Source organism: Netta rufina (genome assembly GCF_964035555.1).
Source record: "Netta rufina genome assembly, chromosome: 15".
Classification (NCBI taxonomy): Eukaryota; Metazoa; Chordata; class Aves; order Anseriformes; family Anatidae; genus Netta; species Netta rufina.
This window is the reverse complement of record NC_140138.1, coordinates 8,283,013-8,308,631: the sequence shown is the minus strand read 5'-3', so window position 1 is coordinate 8,308,631 and position 25,619 is coordinate 8,283,013. Positions and strand designations below refer to the sequence as shown.

At 34.9% G+C, this 25,619-nt stretch overlaps 1 protein-coding gene across 1 annotated transcript in view; it reads left to right on the top strand.

Moving 5' to 3' along the window:
- SNX29 (sorting nexin 29) overlaps positions 1 to 22,513 on the top strand; it is a 134,757-nt gene extending 112,244 nt beyond the window's left edge. The window contains exon 21 of the mRNA XM_084295801.1: positions 17,451 to 22,513. Coding sequence (XP_084151927.1) covers positions 17,451 to 17,580 — 130 coding nt within the window. The 3' untranslated portion in view covers positions 17,581 to 22,513. The remainder of the gene's footprint in view (positions 1 to 17,450) is intronic.
- The last annotated feature ends 3,106 nt before the right edge of the window (positions 22,514 to 25,619 follow it).

Sequence of the window (25,619 nt, the reverse complement as noted above, 5' to 3'; positions counted from 1 at the left end):
TTTTTTTTTCTTCCAGAAATGTCAGCAGCCATCTTGAAATATTTTATTTATAAAGTGACACGATATTCCAAAGTGAATAAAAGAATAAAGTTCTTCTCGTCAGGCTATAGTAATATAACTTGTCCGGCCATTCAAGTATAGAGTTAATGGATGTTTCTTGTAAGCATTGTTTTTGTACCAATATACTCACTTTTTACTGTCTATTAGCACTGGTTAATAAAATTAAATAATTACATATAGGAACAGAATTTAACACAAGAAGGTATCATAATATGTTAGGGTACACAGCAGTGTCTAGGCTCTAGATTAAATTAATTTAACAACCGTGCATAAAAGCAGAGAAGTCCAGATTGCAAGTCCCGTGCAAGAGTTGGCAGTTGTTCACAGGAGCAGTTCTATGAATTGCAGGGAGTTTTCCAGCAAGACCTTTTAGGAGGGTTTTACAGCCTGAAAAAGTGTACTAGAAATGCCTTAAACTCGCAGCTTTCACAAAATATATTTTGGATGGTGGAATAAAAATGTATCAAACAGCAGAGTTTCTTCCCAAAACTCTGAGTGAGGTCACTGTGGTTGAAAACCTGAAAGAGTCAACAGGGAGCTGAGGTCTGTATTGCAGTAAAGAAAACGTGAAATGAGGGCAGTAATAGGTGAATTGATTTGAAGGAGATAAGTCGATGTGTAGGTTGTTAAATGCAGGAGTGAATTGGTTTAGATGGGGAGCTGTAGAACTGACTGACTTCTGGGCAACAGAGGTTTGGCTCAGCTAAGTAGTATCGACTGAGCGTAAGAGTTTGATGAGAGAAGAATTAGGCATAATTAGAAGCAAACAGAATAGATGGGGAAGTGTTGGGCAATAAATTGTGTTTTGGCTGTTGGTGTGAATTAGTATAAAAAAGAACACAACTGGAGAATGTGAGGATTAAAAGAGTGAATTAGCAAAGTAAAAGCAGTGGAGGCATGGGACTGCGCGAGGCAGGTTGGAGTGAATGAAGGGAATATATGCTAAAATTAAGTGAGAAAGGAAGATAGTGGGAAAGAATGAAACATGGAGACAATCTCTCCTATGGGATTTGTTTTCCTTTACTGGAGTTTGCACACACACAGAAAAGAAGCTATTTCATTTAAGTCATTGTGATGTTTTCATTTATTGGAAATGGCAGTGGTAGCTGAAGTAACAGATAGAGAAAAGGTTCACCATAGGCACAGAATTTTTACTTCTCCATTATGAAGAAGGTATTTTATCTTTCCTTTGAAAATAAGCCTTGGTATGGGAAAAATGATATATATATTGTCTATTCTGTTGTTTTGAAATATTGTTTTTGGGTATAAAGATTCAACTCTGTCTAAGATCTTGGTATGCAAAGGTCTGGTGTAATAAATATTCTGCATTCAGTTGTTACGCCTTCTGTAGAGCAAATTAAATAATTGTCAGGAAACAATTCCTCCTCTTCAGAAGTGTCACCTACTCGGTGGTCATTCAGTGTACCTATTCTCTGTCTGCTAATACAAAACTTTCTTTCTTCCTTTAATCCTGAGCTGTCTAAGCTCCAATTTTCTCCTTCTAATACCCTGAAAATATTTTCGAGAAGTTCCTTTACCTAGCAAATAATCTAGTTCCTTTTAAGTAAGGAGTGACAGGTGTGGTATTTTTTTTATAAGGTTGCTGCTTTTTTTTTTTTTTTCCCCAGAATATTGGCTTATTACAGCCAGACCAAATGATATTCACCGATTGTCGCTAACGTGGCTTAAGCCACATTTAAGTTTTATGTCTATAGTTTGAACTTTTTCAGTCATGTTAAACATATCCTGAATGTGCAAGCAGGGCTGAGTGTTAATGAAGTTATAGCATCACCAAAAACAGGTGACTAAAGCTAAGCTGATGAAGTGAATTTTATTCAAACAATTTGAAGTTCTTTTTATTTAATATCTGTCTACCTCCAATGAATAAGATACCTTTGTGTTCAAGTAAGAATTAAGATTTCCAAAATGTTACATTGCCATGCATATTTTAGGCTTTTGAGCAGTCTTTCAGCATAAATCAGGATGTCTAGATGTAAAATTACTTTTTTCTTTTAGGTCTAGAAACTTAACAAATGCACAAGTAAATGTTTTGAATTGGAGTTGGATATTTATGCCTTCGTCTAAAGCAGTAAAAGATGATTCAAACTGTTTAAAAATGTTCTGCATTAGTCTAATATAGCCTAGTCTTCTGTCATTCCTAACTACATCGTCTGCATACTTTTGAATCAGTTTTTGCTCATGTAAGCATTCAATAGATTCTGTCTATTTATATCTTGATTTTTTCCCCCATGCAACATCATACATACACTACTCATCCCAAAATCATAGAATCCACATCTGTATTTCATCAGCAAGAAATTATTTTCTTGCACAGATCTGAAACAGTTTACTGCTATCTATATACTGTGAATGAATATAGAAACATAAATGTTCTGGGGCACAGACGCATCCTCACTAAATTAAATCTAGATGATAATTTTATTATGATTTAAAGTACAAATGTTTGTAATATCATCTGTGTCAGGCTACTGTCCTTATTGTCTAGGCTTAATGTATGAATTGTATGGAACTGTGTACAGGAAACTGGAACACTTACCAAGGTAAGCTAATCAGTAACTCTTCCAGATGCAATATTATGCTTGATTCTGACTGTATTTGTGCTTCTAATTCATGCTGGCATTCTGCTAGTCTTTTAGCAGTGTGTGCCACTGAATCTATGCACGCTGTGTAGCTCAGCCAGGCTTGCCCAGAGCTTCAAAGTCTGCCTGTCAACTCAATTTACCAGTCTCTCTTTGTTAAATTAAGTATCATTGAGAGCCTGAGATAGGTATATTCTCATTTCAGCAAGCTCTGCAGTGAGTTAATACGCTATTTATATTGTGTTTGTCTCCAGGTGGAATACCATAGTGTTATACTCAAACCTTGCATAAAATAACTGTATTTTATTTTTCATGCAGAATGATAATTGAGAGTTGTGAAGTATAACCATGAAAATAGTTTTTTTTAAAAAAGTACTTAATACTCCTTTCAGTTACCTTCCTAGATTAATTACTGATTACTAATAGTTGTCAAACTATTTTAACTTTTTACATTTCAAAGAGGTTGAAGTCTCTACAGGATTGATAAAATCCTTTTCTTGTAAGCCCATAGATCTTATTTCTAGTTGAATAGCTAAGAAATCTTACAGCACATTTCCTTTCCTTTAAATAATAATAATTGGTTCTATCTTTTTTTTTTTTTTTTGGTGTGCTCACTAACACACACATGATTTGTAAAGGGGGTTAAGTCTAATACTCTTAGCCAGAACTCACACATCCTTTGTTTGAGATTATGTAGTTATGTTTTCATACAATGTAAATCAGTTTCTGGCATGATTACTTGAGTAGGAGTCTTAAAAAAAAAAAAATATATATATATATATATATATAATTATATATAATTATATATATATATTATATATAATATATATAAATGCTCCAAATATTCCTAATACAAAATAAAATCCTCTTTCATTATATGAATTTTCCTAAGTTCTGTAGTAAACAAGATAAGATGCGTGCCTGTGGTAGCTTGACGCTGTATTTCCTGGCTGTCTTCTCTGTCCCTAACAATTTACCCTACTGTTCTACTGGAGCTGACTTTTCCAGAAGAGGGGAGCACAGAGGAATTTGCAACTCAAATAATCAATAGCTGAGAATATGCCAAAACTTTGAGAGTCAAGGAAGTACAGATACATACATGTTTATACCGTCCCTACTGTATAATGGTGTGGGAGTTACTATGTTTTAAACTACCACAGCTGCATCCTTCTGCCCCTTTTCAATCAATCCTAAATATTATTAATGTTTTACAGTAGGCACAGAATTTCCGATATAGAAGGTCCACAAACACATTCTGTTACATCCTAGTACGTATTTTTACATAGCATCCAAGTCATCAAAGAGCAGCAAGCTGGCAAAAAAAATAAAAAAAATCAAATGGAATATTTTTACTTGATATCAAGATAATTTTTTTCTCTATATATATTTTAAATTTCTCAGCAGCCTATAATACACTAAATTGTCTCTATAGTGACAGTTACTAGAATGAATACATAGCGGTAAAAGTGGATGGTGTGTGATTCATTGCATGATAGTTCAGGACTGTTTCAGGTACGTCACTGCTTTGTATGTCGGGTTGTGTGCACCCTATGGGTATCTCTGATCCATTGGAACAATGTGTTTTTTTTTTTGTTTGTTTGTTTTGTTTTGTTTTGTTTTTTTGTTTTTTCACAAAATTTCCCCATCCTGAGGCAATTTCGTGCCTACTAAGCTACATTATCCCCTGCTTAGTACCATCTGATATCAGACTTCATGACAATTATAAACGTGATGCATTGATAGCCACTTAATTACCCTTGTTCAGCATGGCAGTTATATTGTCAAAGAATACAAGTTAAACAAGACCTCCCAGGCCCAAATCTGCATAAATCCTCAATAATGAAATTGTGTCTTTCAAAGAGTTCCTCTACAAAATCCTACTAGTCTGTAAAATTTATTCTACAGATGCACTTGAACTTGCTGATCTATAATTGCTTGTTAAGTTTCTCTTTATGGAGATTATTTTAAGAAAATTGCCAGCTTTAGATATTCACAGTCACATATCAGCATATGTAGCGGAAGATTGCATAACAGCTAGTTCAGGAGATATATTTTGGAGAACTCATAGGTAGGGGAAGGGAACCATCTGCAGGTCTCTTGCAGGAAATAAGTGTGCCACCATGAATTGTTTTGGAAACTAATCGTATAAACATGTTGTTTTGTAAGAAGCCATCTGGTCAGTTACAGCAATTTATGTGCAAGTGCAGCTGGGTATGAGAGCTCTGGGATCCATAACCCTTAGTTACCGTTCATGATCTTCACAACAATGCCTTAGTGCAGACCCCTTTCAACAATGTATTATTCCACTGTGTACAGCAAGAGATAGAATGCTCCAAAATCTGATCTCTTTTTTGGAAAGGCAAAGTACTGGAAAAAAACAAAAAATTTTAAGGAAGAGAAATTTTTCAAGTTACGTTCTCTGTACAGCTGAGAGCAGATTTAGGGTAGGTAGTATAGCACAAGGGCTTTTAGTAGATGGCACCGTGTATTTCTTCATTGAACTTTTCATATTCCAAATCACTTTTGGTGATTTTTTTTTTTTTTAATTAGATTTTGAAATGTGCAACTGGAGAGAGAAGTATTTACTTAAATATATGTTCACAGAATGAATAGAAATTGATTAATGGAACTGAAAAAGAAAAACACCAAATAATCTCTACTTTACTGTATCACTTAAAGTATTAGGAAATTGCATATCATGCAACTGTGGCACTTCAGGAGGTTTTGGAAGCCATGCTGTTCTAACACAGGATGAGGTGGTTTCTAAACCTTCATCTGTGCATTGAAAAGAACTGAAAGGCTTCTGACTGACTTTAACCAATCTGCATGGCAAAACATATCACTTGAAACCATTCTGGTCGGGCCTGGATGACATGACCTAGACAAAACTCCATCTGGAAATCCATAAGAAGTTGAAATCTCTAACTATAAAAATAATCCCATTAACTGTATTAAAGATGTACCTAAAAACTCATGAACCTGATAGAGCTGATCATATAATCGTAGGGAAAAACAACAGGTTTGGCTTAAGTTCAGAGAAACTGTGACGTGCCATTTTCAGCTTGAATTCTATTACAGAGAAGCTTGATGAGATATTTTCCAATAATGCAGACCATACAAAAATTCACTTTTGTTCCAAGGTTTTCTAAACAGTGGAGGAATGGTAGAAATCATAGACCAGTAAGTGTGTAGTTGATATACAAAGAAGCATTCTTTACTGAGAACATGATTTAGTGGATTTGTTGTTTAGGAACCAGAATCTGAGTAACATGACCTAACAAGTTAGCTGTATGTCCTTATAGTCAGGGCAATAGGCCTGTGTTCTCTCTTCAGTTCCCAAATACTCATTGTTTTATCTCTAAATTGTCTTTTTGATGCTCTCTGGAATTGAAAATGTTATTTTTTTCAAGATATCTGATGCTGAAAAACAATGAACAAGTCTTGTAAGTCACTGCATGCTTTCATTTCCTGCTGATGAGAATCACAGTAGGGCACAGCAAGCATCAGTCAAACACTGTTTGTATTCTGTAGCCTGAAGATCAGGCCTTGAGCAGAAGTAATCAATCACTCTAGATTAAGCAAAGGGCCCTTTTCATATTGGGTGGTTCTCTGTGACATTTGCAAACACTTTTTTGGCACAGAATGGCATTTGCAAACAGTTTCGGCATAGTGCATTTATGTAATCTGTTCTCAGAAATATCGCAAGCTAAGCTGTCAAACATGAGTTCATAATGTTTGCTACAGATCTCCTGAAATGTCATTGTCCCAGTTCAATTTTGCTTGAAGAATCTGTTGGGGGTGGTAGGCCAGGGGGAGAATAACTATTGAAAATACACTGTTCCTTTAATCAGAAAGCTTATGTGCAAATATACCCGCATATGTAAATTTTACATTATTACTTGAATGGCAGATTAAAAAAAAAAAAAAAAGTAGTGAAACAACACAACTTCTAAATTTTTCCTCTTCCTGTAATTGTTAAATTTTGAGTGTTGCAAGAAAACAAAGAATTCTGTAATGGATATTTCGCTGGGAATTCAACCAAATATTAAGTTTAATTATTGTTCCAAAGTAGAAATTTTGAAGATTTTCAAGAGTTAGAAAGAAAGACAAAAGTCTTTCTAAAAGACTTTTCAGAAGTCAAGCTGACAGATGGATATATAAGCTTTATTCCTTTCTCTTAACATAGGAAACTGTAAGGAATACTTGAGAAAATGTGGTCTAGAAAAATTAGTTTATACCTCTTACATTGCAGTCTTCCAGTGCTTATTCATACTGCTTTCTGTGCAATGCTGACAGTAATGGGTAAATGGATGCATCCATTCAAATAAATGAGGCAAATAATCTTCGTGAGGGAGGTGTCTTTGTACTTGTGTGTGTACTTGGCTTTAATCCAGACCATAACAAGTTTGTTTATGCCTAACTGCATGGTTTTTCAAAAGGAGGTGGGTTATTTCTTTTCCTCATTTGAACTCATATTGAAAAATATTTCAGCAGCCATCAGTCCCTTATGTGAAAACAGCATGAATTAGCTACAGGCCATCACTGAAATTCAAAACATCATACAGAAGCTTTGTTTCTTGGCTTTGTTAATCTGCCAGCTATAAACAGGGCCCATTGAATTCTGTTGTATTTCAGATGCTATTTTTATGATGTATTTTTAATAGATTTGGCACTTCTGTGGTGACAGCAGAATCCATGAAAAGTTAGCAGAATTTTAGAATAACTTGTTGTAATTATAGGCACTCATCCATTAGTAACAAAAATTAATGGCATGCATGATTGTCTTTACTTCCCTGCCATATCACTTCACCTCATTAACAAATTAGTAATGAAAATAGTTGTTGCGTGTTTTTTAGGAACTTTGTGAGAATGCTTCAGAGGTCTCCAAATACATTCTCTATAGGGACAAATTAGTCCAAATGGCAGTTCAAAATTGCAAAATGACCTCAGCTATTGAGGTCTGTGCAGAAATAATAGAGGTAACTTCATCATGGAGTTCTTCTGCAGCATGCAGAAAATGCATACCTATTCTCTCCGTGCTTGATCCACCAGCTGTTTCGGTATGGCCAACATGGTATGGTCCAGGGACAACATGACTGGAGTACTGGGTCTAAGTATAACATCAGACTATTCTTGTCTATGATGATGTACTCAGAGGAGCTGCAGATTGTCAAGTCCTAATGCAGATCTGTTTTATAGTGAAACAGGTTTCTTCAGTTTACTCTTGCTAAAATAACCCCGTTTTAGTCAGAAGTTACAGGAAGGATTTGTACTGGGATGGCTGATGTCCCTGTCTCCGAGAGCAGACCAGAGTCACTTTTTCTTATCTTCACATATGAATTACACAGTGCCCCAGAGGTTGATTATACCAACAGCATTATGAAGGCTTATTTTTAGATTAAGATTTTAAGTGTAATGCAATTGCACTTAAGAGTTTAGTGAAATGCCTGATGTATGGGAATGAGAACCGCTAATATGTGGATCTGCAGAGATTGCTGTTCCCTGTAGAAAATGTTAGAAATCTGTGCCTTGTAAACAGCTTGCATAAAATCGTTTAATTTTGCAACTGCAAAATGAGCCAAAAAGCCTGTTTCTTACTAATCTGTGTCTATTTTAACTGATATCTTTTTTTCTGGGATTTTATTCTAAGCTGTAAGAACTCATAAATTAATTCTTTATAAGAGATTTAATTTATTAGTCTTAATACAGTTTCTGGGCAAGTCATAAATATACTGAACAGCTCTGAATGTCTGACTACTTTTAAAGTCTTTCGGTAGAAGACTTCTACAAAATAAGGAGATAAATCCTGAAGCACTGCCTATTGAGAACAGCTAGGTATGACCAAAGGGAAATTAAATGGGACTGGTTTGTATTGTCAGGCAGACTGAATAATTTATCTTGTTTTTACTGTTAGTACTATAGCTGAGTCAAATGAATCTAAATCCTGGGGACTCCAATAAACCCCAGCACCCAGCTTTTTCTAAGCACAGGGTAGCTGTATGTGTAAGAGGAAAAAATGTTTCGATATCCAACTGTAGAGCTGTTGTTACTGCAGTTAAGTTGATGTATATCACCTGTGTTAGGGCTAAATAGTCTTCACATTGTGTCAGTGTAGGCCTTTGCTTTTCAGGACCATACAGTAATCTTGCAAGGAGGAACCATAGGCTTGTGCTGTGTATGGTATCTTTTAAGACTTTTCTCTCCTCCTGCTGCTTGCAAAGCTGGAGTATCCCAAAAAAGATAAACTTCTCCATCATCTCACTGCCTCCTGGTACTGTACCATTCATGTATAATATTGATTTTTACATACAGTGTTTCATTGATCCATTTCTAAACCAGGGAAGGTGATATCTCAGCAGCTTTTTCAGTTGCTGTTTAGCTTGACATCTATTCAAAGCCATAAAACGTCCTCTATCAAGGTTGGCTAGTCTTGCCAATGCCAAAGTCTTCAAGTGGCTGAAAGCCACAAAGCTTAGAGAGACAAGGAGAAGAACAGCTTCCTGGGGAGTTCATAGGCAAAAGTGAAAGTGACTTTCTAGTGATCCCATAACTTCCTAATGGATCAAATGTAGATGGGCAGCAAGCATTTCTGCTGCTGCTTTATGTAGCTAAGAACAAGCTTCTTCACGTAGCTGAGAAATGGAACACTGAGCAATCCCCAGGCTGCTCCTGCCCAGTGGCTGTGCAGATGTACTCCAGCACTGCAGTTGCACTTAAACAGCTGCCAGCAACATGAGTCACAGCTGATGACCGTTGTCCTAAATTACAGTTCATTTATTTTTATTTTAAACAGTTTGGCAAAGTTGCACCTGCATTAGAGAGAGACCAAGATGATTTACTTTGTAAAGGTTCTGAATCTGATGATACCTGGAGAACTGCACTGGAGCTTCAGGATCTTATGGCCAGCAAGTTACTGTGTGTTTAAATCCTGCTGGAGATGGCAGCAAATTTTGATTCCGGTTAACTTTGTGGGTTTAAAAAAAACAACAACAACAACAACATTGGGGGAGTGGGGGTATGTTTATCATTGACATTTTGTTTCTTTCTTACAGAGTAGATAATTGAAATCTGACTAAACAGAAAGTCTGATTTGGTTGCTGACTACTGTGGTCTTCTCCATGCTGGCCTGCCTGCTGTCTGTTTAGTTTTTCTCTAATCCAACAGGAACGTTGCATCCCAAGTTGGCTCCCAGAGTTATTTACCAGGCAGCGTCATACCTTCTTTGATTAGCTTCCTTTTCTGGGTTGGATGAAATATAAACATTAGTCCTTGTCTTCATTACCAAGAACAAAGTCAGCATTTCCCTTGTTATTCTGTTGACAGTACTTAATTCTGTACTTATACATATTTTCCCATCTTGATTACTTTTGTTTATTTGGAGAGCACACATTTAATTTCAGTACGCCAAGTCTCAAATCCCTCTCTGTGATTGTTTCCAGCTGCAGGTGCTCTATTTCTATGTGCTATCCAACTCAATTTGAAATATTTTAGCTTAGGGAAACTAAAAATAAGTCTAAAGTTAAGAACAATCAAAAAGCTACCAAATATTGAGGTGAAAACATCCTATATTTTCAAGTTTTTAGGTCATGAATCTCTATTAGTATCAAGCTTCTGGTTGGGCTGCAGGAACTTGCCCTTAGTATTAAAAAAAAAAAAAAAAAGCAACCGCTATAAAGCACTGTTCTTCACTTTTTATTATTGCTAGCATATCTTCCAGAAACATTATGATATTTCAGGGACACGTCTAGATGTGCCATGAGAATGGTCATGTCAGCTCTCTTCTGCCTCGTTGCCTATATTAATGTCATGGTGTAATCTTCATGAGAAATGAAAAATACTTGAGAAAAGCAGCTGATACCTCTTAACTTGATGGAGCAATTAAAACTCAAGCACTTTCTTGGGAGATCAAAACACAATGTATTGATCACAACTTTTCTTTATAATTCCATTTGCTGTTATGGTAGTTTTAAAAGAAGGGTTTTGTTTTTAAAAATGAAATAAACATGGCAATTTGTGCAGGTGCCTTTTTATGATGGGCAGTTTACTTGCAAAACTAAGCAAAGACAGCTAAGTTTCTTTATTCCCATAGAGACTATTTAAACTATCCTGAAAAGTGTAAGTGCTAGTGCTTGTGGGCACATATTCTTGCCTGGCTGAATTTGGAGTCAAGAAGAGTGAAGGAACATGGAAGGCACAAAGCTTCTCTACAGGGAAATGTAGGTGGCAGGATTCCAGGACGGGAAACCAGTCACTGCTGCAGTGCTGCCAGCCCTCAGGTCTCAGAGCATCGTCCCCCAAGACGCTAGGTTACGTGGTGTTGCAGGTTAAAAGTCAGACATGGTGCAGTGCATCAGAAATAGGAACCAGGTTTTCACTGAAATTACTCTAAGTGTACTAGTGAGCTCAGTAGCAATGATAAGCATTGACAGGTGGGAAGAAACTTTCCAAGTTTTCAGATTCTTCCTCTTTATGCTATTGGCACAATTAGGAAAATTAGAAGAGATGGTAAATCTCTCTTTTCACCATTTGTCATGAAAGATGGAAGCGTTTTTTTTTTTTTTTTTTTCTCTTCTGGCTAAAGAAGAGGTGTGTAGGTTAGAGTGGTAAATATATAATGCCTTTTACTGGCTTCATGTATGCTAATGTCTGAGAACACACTTCCTGTAAGCTTTCTGTTGTTATTGCCAATGCCAAACGTATCGATCATGGGCTGTTTAGAAGCTAATTTGGTAATTAAAGTTGTCTCCATGTCACTTTTCAATGCAAACAACTTGTGAATATGGAGGAGGAGGTGTCTGGCTAGCCTCCCTGTAAAGCACTGCTGTCTCAGCACACTGAAATTGCTACTCGTCAAACAGGAATTTTACTCCATTTATTTTCACGTACATTGTGAATCCTGATGCAGGTCTTCTGTTTTTAGTTACCTCAGTGGTTTTTAATAGAAATGTATCCTAGAGCTTTCTCTGCTTTCCTTAAAGATAATTACAATACTAACAGGAAAAAAGCAAATCCAGATATTCACCAAACACTGTTCTTCTGAAAGCAAATACTACCTTTTATATGAACAACCTTGGAACACGTCCTGCTTCTAAACCATTTGTTCATTCACTTACCCTTCACTGAGAAGTGGTAGATTATAATGCTTACTCAAATTCGGCTAACCCCCGTAGAGAAGAATGCTGTTTCCTGGGGGAAAATGGATACAGTAGCCAAACTTGCCACCTTTAACTAATCATTGCAATACACAAAATAATTATATCAATATAAATAAATAGTACGTTATAGTGAACTTTCTCTTATATGCATGTTCATTGATTTTTGATTTGTGGCTTTCTAGTTAGTTGTGAAGGGATCATTTGCTTCAGAACTGTATTTAATCATTATTTTCCATTTTTGGTGGTATTCCAGCTAAGATAACCACTCCCAGATGTAATACACTTTAGGTGCTCAGATGTTAACTGGTGAAAGGTGATTCTTGTAGGGTTCTGAGCATTTCCTGAATGAAAGAGTGTGCGTGCCATCCAAAATTACACATGGGTATTCCTCACTTCATAGATTGTGACTAATGCATTCTAAACATTCACTGGACAGTTAGTATCTTGGTATGCCAAATTCAAAGTAAAGTCAGTGGAATAAAAAAGGTCCAATCATCAGAATTCTGTAAAGTGTAATGGTTTATGGAAAAAAATCAAGTATCAATGCAGATGATGTTTATGAAGAAAGTCTTCATGCTGATACGGAAACTCATTTGTAGCATGAGAACGTTCAAGTTAGGATCATTTGGATTATAACAAATTTAAGCATGATTACAAGTTGGAAGTTATTTCACAGCAAGAAGAGATTGAATATATTATGAATACTGTATTTTGTTGTAGAAGTGTGTATTTTGAAGTAGAAGGAGTTGCATGTTAATAAAGCAGATGAATAGAATATTAGAATAAATGTTCTTCATTTCTTGGTCAATTCAGTTCTAATATTGAAGGGAATTGTTTTAATAATTTTAATAATTGTTTTAACTTGACAACTTTGCTCTAATAGAGTGTCTTCAGGAATTTCAATGCCAAATTACACTATAGAGGGATTATCTAACCCATGTTGTTCTATTTCTTCTATAAACAGTTGACTATTTAAACTTCCCAGCCCAGTCATTTGTATTAATAGATGAAGATCACTGCTTCTCATTAATAGTTGTATTTCCTTTCTGCATAATTGGAAATGAAGATAGGAATGTGGGTCCAATTATTTTTACACTTCAGCAACTGGAAACAAATATATTAGCCAGAGTAACAGGAGTTACTAAAGTATACAAAATGATTTGATGAAGTCAGAGTCTTAGTTAATAGTGCCACTAAGCAACTGTTAGAGATGATTGTAGCTGGCAGAAGAAGGTGCTAAAGTGTGTACTGGCAGATCAGAATTACACTTTTTTAATAAGGACCTCATCATATAGTATAAGCTTTGTTTAATATTACCTTTTTGAGGAGGCCTGCTGACTGAATCGAGTTTACCACATTAACTATTGGGATTTTAACCAGAAATTCGATTATCATGACAAATGAAAATATGAATCACACAAGAAACTGTCAACAAAAAGTCATCAAATTTATCTGCCTGCTGATGTTTGTTTTTTTTTTTTCATGAGCTATGTTTAACACAACTCAGGCAAAGCTAGGATCATGAGTGTCTCCAGAGATGCATTTCCATGCGAGATATGTGAACAACCTGATCCTGAGCTTTTCTACACTCCCCGGATGTGCTTATTGCAATTATATTCTATTGCAATTTCAGACTGTTATTCAGACTGAAAGTATTTCCAATTTCAGGCATGTTACTTTATTTTTACTTCTCTCTCTAATTTTATTCTGAAGAGTAGAAAAGGAGATGAGAAATAAATTTCTTTATGTAAATGTTCGTGATGTCATTTAAAAGAATGCTGCAGTTCCAGGTGCATGTAAAGAAAAGCGCACAAAGCATGCTTTACATTTTGATACATGGAGAGCCAATGAATGAAGCGTATGAAGAAACTAGAAGCTGATTAAAAAGACCAGTTATTTTAAGCTGTTTTCTATAGATGCACCTCAGGCAGAACTTGACACCTAGACAAAATCAATGCATCTGAATTGGTATCCAAACAAACGCTGAGCAGATCAATCATGAATGCTTAAAAGCTAAACAGTGACCTGGTGGGAAAAAGGAATTGATTCTCAGCAGGATGCTTTTCTCTTCAGACTGGGACAAGGTGAGAATGCAGAGAACTGGAGCCTCTAGTGCTTGAGCATTCCACTGCTCAACAGGTTCATGCCTGGCAAGTGTCCAGATGCCTGCCAGACTCAGTCTGGAAAATTAAACCCTGTTAGGATCTCAGTGGCTAAGAAGGTAATAGAATAAAAAGGAGAATATTATGTTAAAACTGAAGTGGTGTAGCTCAGATATCAGATGTAGACTTGAAGAGTAAGTGCTTATCACAGGGACTGGGGGTAGCTGTTCTGGAACAGTTATTCTAAAATAACTACACGCTGGTTTAGATTTACATATTTTAAGTTTGTATTTTAGTCTGAATAAAACTGTCAGCTATGGGTGAACCCTAAATCATGCCCAAAAATACTAACTGAAAGACTGCTTTCACTGAATAAGACAAATGAGAAAGTGGATTTGAAGACATTGCATGTAGGTTCTTCCTCAGTCCAAAATGCAAATTGTTAAAAATAGATTGAGAACAAGTGTTCCAATTTCATCTTCACGTGCATTTGCCAGAAGAACTGGTAGAATTGCCTTAAGGTGCTCATACTTCTGCCCAAGAGTTCATAGAATATCTGACCTGCCGAACTGTCCAGCAGTGTCTCTGGACAAAAGTGTCTCATTTAATGCCAGAGACTCTATAAGTATCATTTGACCTCAAGGCCAGAGCTAGAATTGTTAAATTTGGTAACAATAGACAGAAGAGGTGGAAGAATAATCTTCCCCTCCTCCTTTATTACCATTGGTTTTGAGGGGGGGTTGTTCATTCTTTTCCCAAGTTTAGTTGTTACATTTTCTGGGTGTTCTTTGAAAGTTTGGTTTTAATTGCAGAGCAAAAAGCTAGAGCTGAAATAAGTAAGTTAGATGGCAAATTATTGCATGAGTTTTTGAAGTAGGGAGGAAGGAAAGGTACTTAAGATATATACTTGACTAATGTATGACTTCTCTCTTTAAACCTTTTTGTCATCGTACAACCTCCAATTCCATGCAAATGGATCAGGCCAACAAGCAATAACAGCTGAAATTTCAGCTCTTGTTTGTCTTTTTGTGCTGGATGCATGAAGATCTAATTCCTTGGTTATAAACTGCTTTCTGTAAATCTGTGTAACACAGGGATTTGTCTTAGAGTTTGGATTGTAATGATAAAAATTAGCTTAGACATTTAAGACAAATTAGCTCTAATTTGGTTATTAGATAAATCTAGTTTAGGAGTAGTATCATTTAAATTAGCAGAATTACTTGCGATTTTTATTTATTTATTTACATAAATCAGTGATCATGCAGCCATCCTAAAATGATCTAACTATCTCAGCCATTCTTATGAAGACAGATGGATATTAGTTCATATTTCTTCCTTTTAGGGGAATTCATTTTGCATCTTTTGCACTTTTTTCTTTTAATGGTATTTTTCTTCCACAAGGGAAAAGTGACTTCTGCCTTGGGCTGACCCTAATGTCATTTTGTGGATGTGCCAGCAGGAGGAGCTTAAGTATTAAAATGTGGTTTCAAAAAAGCAATCACCAAATTATAGTAATTGCACACAACACAGTGCTTTCTTTTGCAATGTAAACTACCATATAGCCACAAAGTAGCTGTCTGTCAGCCTGACGGAACTAAAGCACTATCAGCAGTGTCCATCCTGCTGGCAAATTAACATAATTTATTTTGAGAAAAGTCCAACAAGACAAAAAAAAAAGTTTTAATTTCATTGTATATTTGATATTTAGAAGGTTTTATGTTTACATGTTCTGAAAGATACACATTTAATACAAAATCACAGCCCTCTGAAACCACTACCCCATGCTGTTCTATAAACACTGGAGAATACATAGAAAACATGAGAGAATAAATAGTATAAAGAGTAATGATATTCACGTTACTGAAAGCAATCCATGATAATTAGCATAGCTGAAATTAGATTCACATGATCGAAATTTTCTACAGCATCTGAGATAGCAATGTTGAGTTTCAAAATAACTTATCATAGGACTGGGTTTGGAAGTCCTGTTATCCTTGGCAACCAAGAATTAATAACATATGGTAAATTAATTGCATAGCTTGGACTTTATTGACAACAAAAATATAGAATTAAAGATCTAGATTATTATTCTTATTATTAAAGAAGATGAAGATGTATCCCACAGGTGTTTTATGCAGTTTTTTCATGTGAAGGAATTCCTAGTTACCTAGGAAGACTCAATATTATGTGTATGGTGAATCTTAATTCAGAAAAATCTAACTTATTATTTTAACTGTTACTTTAGACTGTTCTGCAAGGAAAGCTAGACAAGCAAAATACACTGTCATTAAAAATACTCCAATTGTTTTCTGTTAATGTTTAACATCTAAATTGGACACATTTTTCTCTGTACTGCTTTATTATTATTTAGCAAATAGCAGCAAATGTGGGCGTAGTAGTTTCAAAGCTAATGGCTACCAGTGATACAGTTACCCTGTCTTTCAGGAGTACTCTGCTTCCTGCAAGTGAATTTTCCACTCAGTCCCAGGACTTGTTAAAGGCCTTTGCTTTGCTAAGATCTCTAAGGTGTTCAAAGTGCTTGAGTGGAGCCTGCATGTGCCTACAGCTTTTATAGGGCTGTCTGAGCTGGGAGGAAAGTCACTGCAGGAAAAAGGGAACTACATAGGGTAAATTCGGTGATTTTAAATATATACATATATATATCATATATGTGTATTTATTTAATATGGCAAGAACTGCAGAAGAACGATTCTTCCACTATTGACTTGTTATTAACTCACTCTGAAGATAGGTATTACATTTTTTTTTTTTAATTATAAAAGTACATTTGACTTTGTATGCTGTGTAATTTTATTGCCTAGCTGAGTTGCAATATGCAAAATTTAGTTTTATTTATTGATCTGTATTTAAGAAGCATAATTAAAAACCATGTGGAGTCCTCTAAGAGAATGGCAAAAGTACAATGCTATCCCTTTATACTGTAGTTTTCCGAGGAGTCTATAGCCTCTGAATATCACCTAGGTAAGCTGGAATTTTCTGTTACTGCTTGTTGTTGAACTTAATGTATTTCTTCTCAGAGCCTTTTCAAAAAGGCTCATTCATCTAAGACTATAGTCTGTTGTGGGTCAGAAGAGACTGAAGAATTCCCAACAGGGATGTATTGCTAATACACTTCATCACGTGATGATACATCCATCCATAATTAGAGGATTGTTAAGTAGAGCATCATGCAAGCTCTTGTCTATTTTGCTTGTACTTTTATCACTTCAAAATGCTTATACCACCATTTCTGAACTGCAACCCATAGAGATATGCTTTTATCCTGTAATTTGCAGTCTTCCATAAAGTATTGAAAGTTCTACTAGTTCTCATTTCTGAAAGAGCTCATTTGTAATTCACACTTGAGATACCAGTAGAAAGAATGCAATTCTGTGTAGTTGAAGATGTGTGCTGTACTTTGCAGTCATGTGCCAGGCTCTCATAACATCTGCTTTTTTCATGTTGAGAGTAACAACTTAATAGTTTGCATATAACATAAACTAGTTACTTCTGTCTTTTTCTTTTCTTCCTAGTGACATTCCACCTTCTGGAGAACCAGTAAGCAAAATCAACCGCTCGAGAGTGACTACCCGTTTCCCTAAACTGTCTCGCAGCCATCAAAGAGAGCCCCGAAGCCTGGAACCTCAGAGTGGTGATCTTTGACCCTTTTTCATAATTGTGAATGCTGGAACCATGTACTTTAAGTTGCTCTGTGATTCCTTCCTAGCTTATATTTATAATTTAAGCTCCTGAAGAGACTACAGCTGCATCAACTTAAATCCTGAAAGGAGACATTCATAACTAAGGGTCATATCCTGATTAAATACTTTGGAAGGCAGTAATCACTTTCTCAAACGGAATACAAGAGCTCTTCACTGGGGCTCAGCAAACAGATAGGCATTTTATTTGTTTTCTGAAGCTGCATTGCACATATTCTCCTTTGTTCTTCTGAAGTTACGTTCTTCTGAATTCCTTGTTTGTATTGTGTTGTCTCACTTTCTACATATACATTTTTCTGGTCCAGACATGGGTATCGTGTCACCACGATTTATTTTCCTTAAAGAACAGTTATGATTATTACTACTTAATATGTCAGAAAGATGTGCTTGAAAGAACCTCACTAATTTATTACCTTTTGTAAATAGAAATACTTTTTTTTAATTATTATTGTAAACCTCTGATACACACAAAAGTTTTTTTTAAAAAAACTTGACAAAGTAGGTGACAAGGGAAAAACAGTACAGGTGTAAAAATAGCTTTTCTATGTTTCTAGTTAGGTGTTCTCAATAGCTTTCATTTGTGGGAAGTAACTCTTTAAAATCAGAGAATGTAATAATTTTTAGTGAAATTTCAGTCTTGCTATAAGGCTGGGTGCAATATTATTAATTTCTACAAACCACCACAAGTATATACAAAATCAGCATGATACAAAAGTGTTTTCAAGTCTTTGGTTATATTTTAGTATTAATTTGTCACTGATGCTACAGAACAGTCCTTCATCATTAACTGGGCAGTTTGGAATTCTTACTCTTTTTTAAAAATCCTTCATATAGTGATAATTAAGAATTGCCTGTAATGAAAGTGCCTGTTACCCATCACCTCTCACTGAACAGTAATCTGTGATGGTACTGCTGCAAGAATAACAGAAAAAAAATTGGCAAGAATTATTACGAGTGATGGAAGTCCTGACATGGATTAACTGGAATCCAGTTCAGCATCCATTAGCTGTACTGCCATAGGCAGTTAATTATGTGTCAGCTATCTTCCTTTCTTCATTAAGTTTAAGCAGTGCACACTGAAATTTTCTATCAATTGTATTCTGGTTTTCCGTTGTGTAAGAATATCTTTCTTCTCAGAAGTTTTTCTTTTGGAGAGCATTAACATGGTGTATCTTGTCATTTTATTATCTGTTAATTTTATTCAGTTCTTCTATCAGTAGATCATGAAATCTCATGTTACCCTGCAAGAGAAAAAAAAGCCACCCCAACAACAACTGATGATTAATAAACTCTTTACATCAGTGCTCTATCAAAGTTCTGGCAAACTGGAACTTCTGCTTTTCAGACCTGTGACCATTGTGTATTCTTTAGCCAAGCATGGTCCAGTTGTTTTGCGACACTTCTCAAGTAGGGATTCATTACATACAGCAAGTAGTGTCTGTGGGCTGGTACAAAATTCAGAATCCAAAAGGGCAGCTTGGGAGCTAACCATTTTTTTTTATTATTAAAAGGTAAATAATTATTGGTGTTTTGTGTAAACTAAAACAACACATTTATTGAAGAAGGATGGAAAGTGTGTATCTTGTCAGCTAACACCTCTCCAAACTCTTCAGTCTGATACACTGCTGACACATTAAAGTTTGCCTTCGTTGGAAGGAAAAGTAGCTGTAATGATGGTCCCACTTGGAAACAACTTTAAATTAACTTTTCAGAAAATAGAGCCTTGTTTAGTAGAAATATGACACACATCTATTAACACTGAATTGCAAGTAAATCTGAAAGAAATTGTAGTGTGGTATGCTTTGTGATTTATCTGTTTGTCATGTGAGGCTGTATTCATTTTCAGGAAATAACTCACAAATTAAAGGATTCCTTATTCAGAAAGTTGCAAATGGTAAGAATTCTCATTTAGCATAGCCTAAATTAATTTTTTTTTTTAGTTGCTTAGAAGAAATTTTTCTTGTTACTACATGTGGCTCTTATTTCATTCCTCATTATTTTGTTTCTTGTATTTTCTAATGTATGTATGTAGATCACACGAAAATACTAAGCTTGTTTACTGTGTACAAATTGTTCTTTATTAACTTTACCTGAATTGTGTATCAGCTCCTAAGATTACAGTCTGCAGTGTTCGCCTTGTGATACAAGGTAGGGTAGTGGGTGCATTACTAATCCATTTAAATACCTATCTGTGGTTTCTCTAAAATCTCAGAAGCTAATTAAATTAAGCCTCTCTTCACAAGTCAGCTTTTCCTATTGACCTGGTTACTGCTGAAGTAAGGTGCTTGCATGACTGCAAGGAGATAGGTGTTGATATCTATCAACATATGTGAATGCCCACATTTTTAGCACCTCAGGACATTGTGAAATGCCCTGTCTTTCTGAGAATTGTAGTTCTCTGTCACAAGTTCCACTTTTTCATTTATTTACAAAATCAGGGAAGTCTGTTGATGAAGGATGACCAGCTGTTATTAAGAATCCTAGGATAGATATATTGCTTTTATAAAATACCTGTAACTGTAGCAATGATTCTATCAATTGAGTGATCATACCACTTCCTCCTGTGTCACCTAATGCCATGCATGTAGTTACCATTTTTGTACATCTCATTTATTTTTGTACTATCTGAGAGCTCTTAAATCTTTATATCCGCTCTATGGCTTATGCACAGTGAGTTGATGGGTGCAACCAGTTCTTGAACATCTCCATAATCACAGAATAGAGGACTCAGGCCAATCTGATCCCTGTTGTTCCTGCAAGCCTTGGACTACAGCATGGTATGAGGCAGCATGGAGAAACTTGCAGTATCATTTGCATTTCAATTCTGTTTTATATTTAGACATACTGGTCATCTGGATCCTTTAATGACTATTCAAAATAAATTGTGAAAATAAATGGCATTACTTTTTAGTTTTAATGCTGTTCTCTTATCACATGCAAAATGAACAATTTCCTAAGAAATACATGGCAGGCAAGACTTGCATCTTTTGCAGATGTGATTGTCTATCAGTATTAGTATAAATTAAATAATTTTTAACTGTGTTTTTTGAGAACCTCATCTATTTAGAGATTTTGTCATTTATTATAGAGAATGCATTGTATTGGCTTTGCTTTTGCATTAAATCAAGTTTCTCAGTAATTATAATAAATTTCCAAGGTTTATATGAGGCAGGTTATTGGCATAGTTATAAAGGCTTAAATTGATATGTCCATTAAATCACATCTTAGGAAGATTAATAATTTCAAAGCCAGTCTTTTTTCTGGAATATGTTGTTGATGTGATAGTTGTAATCAGATTATATATACTATTTTACAGAACCTACCACAAGTCATAAACCTTCGTGACTGGATTAATACAAGTATTTAGAGAAAGGACATAACAGTATTAAAGATAATTGGTTCAAAATTGTGACCCATTGCTAAGGTACATTTTTTTTTGTATTACAAAATGTTTTATTGTATAGAGCGATATCTGCATGGTAGCTGTCAAATTAATTAATAAGAACCTGCTAATAAATGGGGTTGACTGTCTCAGAGCAGCAAGCTAATAATAAAAGAGACTCAGTAAGCCCCACGTGAACTACTGATACTGTCTGTCAGGACATATTAATGATTTAAAAAATGATATTTTGTTAACAGAATCAGTTATTAGTACTTTCAGACACGGATGTTGTTCTCTTTGATTCAAAACAGGCAGGAATCATAGTTCTGCTATAAATTTCTTGTCATTTCAAATGTTCAACCTACCCCCTTCCACACTTGTGGAGAATTACAAGAATATCTTGTAATTCTGAGGACAGATAATCTATACCTGTGGATAGAAATACAGTTACCTGCTTATAATTCCCAAGAAAAACCTGTGGAACAGCAGTTTAAATGAAAGAGGAAGACTTTTTTTTCTTTTTTTGCAAACACATTTTTCTCCTTGGAAACAACAATACTTCTGTATTGGAGCTTATGTCACTTCTGGAAAAGTGGTTAAACAACTCAAGAGAGTAAAGATTTTTCTCCTTCAATTTCTGTAGGTTAGGATATTTCAGTCAACACCTTGTATCACTACATGGAATATTAATTTGATGAATATGTAGCCATTTCTGTAGTTTCTTAGCATTATGTATTGAAAGACTAACTTCGATGTATGAAATTATATATATGAAATATAGAAATATCAGTTAAGCTGCTTGGTGTTTCACATATTGAATGGAAGATAAAAACTTTCTCTACACAGTGGTCTGATACTGTACATTTCATTTATTTCCTACTCTGCACTAATTGTACTTTTATTTATTCTGTCCAATTATAGATAACATAGATAATCAGAGCATACTTCTAATTAATGATAGTAGCTTACTTTTTGGTTAATAATGGCATAGAAAACACCATTGAAATGTTTAGAGAGGAATGAATTTCCATATTTACAAATTGCTGCAAATATCAGGACTTAAAAAATACCTTTTTTTTTTTTTTCCATCTAAACAAATGTATTGCAATTCCATGTAGGAGGAATCAGTTTGCTTAACAAGGTTTCAGAACTGCTGTCTGTGTCATGACAGAAGTTAGATTGTGGTAGTTGGTTTCTTGAGAAAAGTGTTAGCTATTTAGGACACTAAAAATTACAGAAATGCAAATTTGGTTGAATATCTAATTCTGAAAAGCTGCATTTTCTTTCTTCCTGAACACTGAGATAAACAATTAAGTATCTTGTATGTGGGACCAAACCTGCTGGCAAGTAAAGAAGCTGTATTTCCCTTTTGATTTGGGGAATTTTTTTTTTGTTCCTTTTAAACTGTAAGAAAAATTGTATTAATTCTAAAGCATATATATGTACAGTATTCACCTAAGTATTAATAAATGGTTTGTAATATTATTTTATCTTGTTATGCTAATGTTTACATTATAGAATTTTTAAGCAAATGTACATATATAATTTTCTAAATACTTTCTTGTATTTTTTTTTAAATATCCTGTGGTAATTTTGTTGTAATCTGGTTGAAATATACTACTTTACAAGGACAAAAATAAAAAATAACATCTTTTCACATTTGAAATAGAGTATGTTTACACCTTATTTGGTCTTTTCAGCTGTCTCGTAAATGATTCTGTGATTTGTTCATTTTTTCAATGAGTTTCTAGAATGATGTACATAGATGTCAGACTTTAATTTGTTAAATAATCTTATATCATCTTACAAGAAGTCGTATTTATTGACAGAAATCTGGAATATTTCAGTTTATAATCACATATATAGAAAATTCTGTAAAACAGAAAGGAAATCTATGTTACAAGTTTTTTTTCTTGAATGTTTTCTTTTTTATTGAGATTTGATGTATTTGGCTATTCAGACTGACACTTTCATATACAGTTAATGACTGGATGCTTCCATATCACGTGAAAATGAGCTGCTGGATTTGGATGCTTCGTTGAAGAGGAAAGTTTTAAATTGAAGCCCTGGTATACATTTAATCAATTTCCAGCTAACAAACAAAGCTGTAATTTAAAAAGATGTAGTGTTAGTTGACTCTAGTACTCACAGAACAGTTTGCTGATTAATTCAATTAAAAATTTTCAAGGCACAACTGTTATACAGAGATCTAATTAGTTGAACTGCTCATCTTTTAAAAGAAAAAAAAAAAAAGTTGTACAGACACTTACCGTAAAACTCATAATGATGTTTATGCATCCACATCTTTTAAAACTGTGGTAGTCGAGATATCTTTATAGGAGCTAGATAGCAGAACTTTATTTGAAATTGTCTTTACAATCTGTAGGATTTTCTTGTTTCTAAGCAAATGTGGATGAGACTTCTAGAATACTTCCAGTACTAATAATAGCTACTAATAATTATGGAGTATAAGCTTTTTGTATCTCAATTATTTAAGATCTTAGGCAAAAGACTTATGAAGTTGTAACAAATAGCTTGAAGCCATATTCTTTTTTTTCAGTTTCTGTCTGCTTGAGGTGTACCAGACCACAGACAGCTCCAGGTTATTGACAGGTGCTTGTCTTTGGGCTGTAAGAAGTTAAAGCCCTCACTGTGCCAGGATGTACAGAATTTCAGCCTTATGGAACAAGGCTCAGTTCTAAAAGAGTGTTTCTTGGCCACTTGAGCTTTATTTTCTGGTCTAACAACATCTGAGCTTTTTTGCTGCTGTGGGAAGAGTAAAGTCTGATCATCAGGAGAAAGGCAACTAGTGCAATGTTTTAGATTCAGAAACCTGGGCCAGAGAAGCCTGGAAAGAAGAGAGTTTATGTAAAAACCCTTATAGGCCTGTGGCAAAACCAGTGTCTGGCTGAATTTAACTGTTACTGTCCTGATGGTGGGATACTGCTGCTTAATTACTGCTTTCAAAATTCCAGAAAGAGCAAAATAGTTTAAAGGTTCTGCTAATTTTTCCACAAATCCAGGTGAAGATTAGGTTGCATATGGGGACTTGCACTGCCTTGGTATTTCTATATGGGCCTACAGATTTTAAGGATTTTCTCTTTTCAGGAAAAGACCTGCACAGGATTTTCTGCTTTTCTTCCCCCCAGAAATTTTAAGAAAATGAGGAGAAAGCTTTGCAGACAAGATCTGCCAGAAGAAGAGCAAAGATTATTTTAAGATAATGTTTAAAATAAGATTCTTGCTACTGCTCTTCAGTCTTTCCCAATGACTTTCTAACTAATAAATACTGTAAGTAAACTTGCTCTATTTCAAATATTAAAATAATAGATGGCTTACAATATAAAAAAAAATCAGTTATGCTTGATTTTATGTTATAAAGTAATTGTGCAAACGATGGCATGTCTGTGTGTATGTGTTTGTCATGCTCATTTTCAGAATTTTTCTTGCAGTTTTTTTGATCTGGACACTAGTAAGAATTTGTTGTGTGTGGTTCCTAAGTAGGATGATTAAAACTTTCTTTTTACTACCAATAGAATACTCCTGCTATTTTCAACGTTTAAAAAAAATTTCCCAGTATTTTAATTTACATTAACTTAGGCCATTAATTAATTGCACCATTAGATTTCGTCCCATCTAGCTTTCTTCTGAGCAGCCCATTATGCTCTTCCTCAGCTGTGTGCACACGGTGGTGTCTCTTACAGAGTAGGGTGAGCCTCTGAGCTTTCTGTGTTTTTTTTTTTTTTTTTTTTTTTTTCTTCCCAAGTGCCAGGCATGCAGTGGCTTGTGCTTTTTCATTGTCTGTGAAGCTATATGTACTCTTACTTGTGCACTTGGGACTTTTGCTCTTTACACCTTCTTCTGTTGAGCTTGTGATATTTTTGGGAGTTTTTGTTGGATCACAAAGACCTGCCTATCCCCAGTTTTCTATAACTCGTATGCCCGGCGAATTTCTCTTTACAGAGTGCTTCATCTGACTGTCACTAGTTAATTTTTTCTTTTAAGAATATTTTCATAGTTCATTTTATTCCTGGTGCTATCTGTTTTTCAGATGCAGGTGAGGTACAGGAAGGCTTTGTTTTCCTCAGTGTCTGAGTCCTAAGTCATCAGCTTTGCATGAGATGAGCCTCTTTATAGCAAATCGAACTCACATCTGCCAGAGTTGTCAAATACAAGGCCTTTCTTTTGGAATTACTGTTACAGTAAACCAGACTTCACATTCATATTATATAGCTTCACTTTATGAAAAATACTGGTTGAGAGAATTTAGCAAGAAAAGAGTTAAATCAATGTAATAGTAAATTTTATTATATATTATTACATAATTGTGTATTTTTATAAATTATAATGTGCATTATAAACAATTTATTATAAGTTGTTATATATTTTTTAAAATAACTCTTCTTTACTCCCTTGGTTGCGTACTTTTTCCAAGTGCTAATTCATCCATGAATTAAGTCTTTCGCATGTGTGTGAAGTTCAGTGACAGTTTCAACATCTCAATTTCTAGTAGGAAACTAATTTAAGAATATTAAGGTTCCTAATTTTGTGTGTTAAAAGAAAATGAATTTTTCAGTAGTGGAGATCCCCAGGTTCCTTCC